Source organism: Drosophila busckii, chromosome X, assembly GCF_011750605.1.
Source record: "Drosophila busckii strain San Diego stock center, stock number 13000-0081.31 chromosome X, ASM1175060v1, whole genome shotgun sequence".
In the NCBI taxonomy this organism is placed as follows: Eukaryota; Metazoa; Arthropoda; class Insecta; order Diptera; family Drosophilidae; genus Drosophila; species Drosophila busckii.
Genome location: NC_046608.1, coordinates 17,522,712 through 17,526,241, shown reverse-complemented (window position 1 = coordinate 17,526,241; position 3,530 = coordinate 17,522,712). Strand labels below are relative to the sequence as shown.

The 3,530-nt window shown below is 40.7% G+C and overlaps 1 protein-coding gene across 1 annotated transcript; it reads right to left on the bottom strand.

Annotated features, from left to right (window-relative positions):
- Positions 1–525: 525 nt before the first annotated feature.
- Positions 526–1,865, bottom strand: LOC108606077 (maker276). Its single transcript, XM_017995922.1, has 4 exons — positions 1,321–1,865; positions 1,108–1,255; positions 842–1,055; positions 526–782 (listed from the first exon to the last, which is right to left on the bottom strand). The coding sequence occupies exons 1-4, from the start codon at positions 1,778–1,780 to the stop codon at positions 570–572; spliced, it is 1,035 nt and encodes a 344-aa protein (XP_017851411.1). The 5' UTR covers positions 1,781–1,865; the 3' UTR covers positions 526–569.
- Between the last annotated feature and the right edge of the window lie 1,665 nt (positions 1,866–3,530).

Genomic DNA, 3,530 nt, shown 5'->3' with positions numbered 1-3,530 from the left:
TCTCCAAAATATCAGTTTAATCACACGGACCGCCGTCGCCGCCACACACACATATCACGTCCAGAGTGCCATAGCAGGTCTCTAAACTGTTGACCCCAGCGCGCACAGCTGGGAGTTAGCTTCACTATAATTTGTGGACTCACCTGCTTAATGCAGTTGATAAAAATTAACAAAAACAAACAAATGCAGTGTGACCATTCAACGAGCAGCTGTCAGCACTGTTGACCAACACTGCAACGATATCGATTGCAAATTTAAGTGTGATCGTTGCGCTTTTAAAAAAAAAGCTGCGTTAAGTTTCATAAACTCTATGAGCTCTTGATTGACGCAGCTAAAACTCTTTTTGATATAACACTTGTTAAATTAATTAAATTTATGTACTTGAACAAACAAAAAATATGTCTTCAGTTTCATAAACTCTATGAACTGCTGATCAATGAAGCTAACACTCTTATTGATATAACACTTGTTTATATTAATTAACATTGAATGTCAATTAATTATCAATTAATGGTTGTTGTTGTTGCCTTTTAAAAAAAGCTGTTATGTATTTATGCAAATGCGACATATTAACATGCGTTTAGTTTCATAAAGTCTATGAACTCCTGATCAAGGAAACTATACTCATTCTTGCCCTCACGAACTTCGTACTTTACATTAGAGCCTTTCACATGGAATATATGCGTGGTATATGGACAGTCCTCGTTGGCCATGCGCATGCTGATATCCTCCAGGAATGTACGCAGTACACGCATTTCGCATTGCAAGCACCAGTGCTGTTTCTAAATATATAAATTTAACATAAACAAGCTGTTGATGTTGCTGTGTGACGCGTACTTACATTCAAAAGCTCCGTAGAGTATTCGGTGATAAGGGGCGCAACAATTTGGCCATTTTCATTGAAGAAGCCCAGATGGATGCGCTTAATGTTGGCAAAGTGAGCCTGAAGCAGCCAAGCTCTCATGCGATAGTTAACATAATAATCATCTTGCATATGATTCGGCAAGATCTTGATGGATGCCAAGTTGCATTGCTGCAGCACAGCCGGATCAGAGCTGCAAGCACAATTATTGTTAAGACGCCAATGTGGCGATGTTGGCTACTTACAAATTGCCCAACAGCTCGCTGTTCTCCACGCCAGTCAGCTCGGCAGAATATAGCAGCCTAATAGTATCCAGCTCAGCAGTAAAGATGCCATAATTTTGTTTTCCCTTAATTATGGGCTGTTCGATATCGGGCAAATCGCCTGGCTTATCTGCGAAATGCAATGTTGATTAATTATGGAATTGCAAGTGCTGGTGCCTGCTGCTTTTTGCTTACCAACAACAAGCGATTGACGCAGCTTGAATACATAAGTGTCGCGCATGCGAATGACATCAGCTTGTCCTTCCTTCACATTGTCTGCCGTTTTGATATAAATGCAGCCATTGAACTTGCTGGCCACAAGTGTGCGCATCTTCATGCGATTGAGGCCAATAAGTTCCAGCAGCGTACGGCGATTGGTGCAAAAGTCAAACGGTTGGTCAAAAAGTTCCTCCGGCTTCAGCTGCATGAGATAACGCATGCCGTGCAGCACATTGAAACATTCCGGTGGCATTGGTACAAATTTATCAAAGCCATATTTTAGATCAATAGGAAACTCCATTTTCTGCGGCTCTCTATAGTAGCCCACAGTTTTCGGTACTCGCAACTTTTTGCCATCCCATCCAAGCACGTGCACCAACTTCAAGTTTGTTAAGCTTGTCTTGGAATTAAGTGAATAGCGCTCAAACATTGTCATGGTACATTAATATTAATATAGCTTGTTAATAATTAATTAATATCGTGTGCACTTTGCTAAATAGAATGTGTTTTTCACTGCGTTGCAATTCTGACGTGCCGGAAGCTGAAAACGCTAGAGTTGCCAAAATCGATTTTGCCTAGAGTTGCAAGAATATCTATCGATAGCCATTGAAATAATTGATATCTGTTACGGATACTTAGTTCCGGACTTATCACAATATTAATGAACTATATGCTCTTATAGTTCTTACGCTCGTGGAGCCTTCTGACCACATCAGCTATGCATAGATTGTAATTGCGAGATTCAATTTTATTGCTTACAGGTAACGCTGATAGCAATAGTGTTACTTTCTTTCTTATGTGTAAATGCCATGTTTATAAAATGATTGATTGTATTATGAAAGCCACAACAAGCATCAGTTGAGGCATAACAAATCCGTGTGTCGTACAAGCGTAAGGCGCTTTGACCAATGTGTCGTATGAGTGATTACATGCAATCATTTTTGCAATCACAACAGGCACAGAGAGGCAGAACGACAACGTAGTGCTGGGCATCATGCATGTTGAAATAGTTATTCCATTTAAAATAAATGACATTTAAATTACAGTTCAGCAACACACACACACACACAGAGACAGAGAGAAAGTGCCAAGGATATGGCGATAATGTTAGAGCGCCCAGGCCCAAACCCAAGCACAGGCCAGTTGCATTGAGGCTAATATGGCAACTAGAGCGCAGGCTGCAAGCACAAGTGCAAATTCGAATACAAGCACAAGTTTATTGTCATTTGATTAGATTACAGTGCATGTGTACATGTGTGCGTGTGTGTGTGTAAGTTAGAGCTGGCAGTAAGCACAAATTAAAGTACGTGAGTTTAAAAATAAGTGTGATTTAATTCAACAAACAAAAGACTTGCTGCACTATCGATATATTCGATATATGCAAGTGCCATCCCTAATGTTGATCTAACAGCAAGTGAAGCAAAACAGCGCTGGAGTGTCAAAAGCCAAGATGATATCCTTGCATTGCTGTGACAATGCAACACAGGCGCTTTGCCACATGCCACATGCCACTTGCACAGCAAGTAAGTAATACTGACAAGCCCACTGCATGCTGCAAATTTCATTATCACATTGACCAAGTCCTATCACCACCACCACCACCAGCAGCAGCAGCAGCAACAACAACAACACGAAGAGCACTTGAAATTTTCATTTACATTTACGTGAGAGCATGAGAGACAGTTTGACTTGCATGTGAGCTGTTGGCGCTGGAGCTGCAGCAGCCGCTGTGCCCATTTCTCGTTGTCACTTCTGAGCTGGTTATCATATTGTAAAGACAAATTAATTGTAAAGTCATGTAATTGTTTTACATTGTTGGCCAAACAGCAGCAGCAACATTTGCCAGCTAGTAAGTAGTATGGTCTGCTGTCAATTGGCAAACACAGCAGCAGCAGCATCAGCATCAAAATGCAAACAGCTTAGCTGGAACAAAGTCATCATAATCATGCTGTCTGTACGTGTGTGTGTGTGTGTGTAACCCAATTAGCTGACAAGCGTTTCAATATAGCTTAGTCTCAAGCTGAGCTGAGCTGAGAGCTTAATTCAGGCCATGTTAAAGTTGCTGCTGCTGCTGATGCTCAATCAAAAAACTGAGCAATTAAACCGTATAATAACCCAAACAATAGCATTTGAAATCATTTTATTATACAACATAACATAATATTTATGAGCAGACAGACAGCGAG

Coding starts and splice junctions, on each gene's coding strand:
- LOC108606077 (XM_017995922.1), bottom strand. CDS start 1,780: ATGACAATGTTTGAGCGCTATTCACTTAATTCCAAGACAAGCTTAACA. Junction 1,256..1,320: donor GCGTCAATCGCTTGTTGTTG/GTAAGCAAAAAG, acceptor TGCATTTCGCAG/ATAAGCCAGGCGATTTGCCC. Junction 783..841: donor ACTCTACGGAGCTTTTGAAT/GTAAGTACGCGT, acceptor TTATATATTTAG/AAACAGCACTGGTGCTTGCA.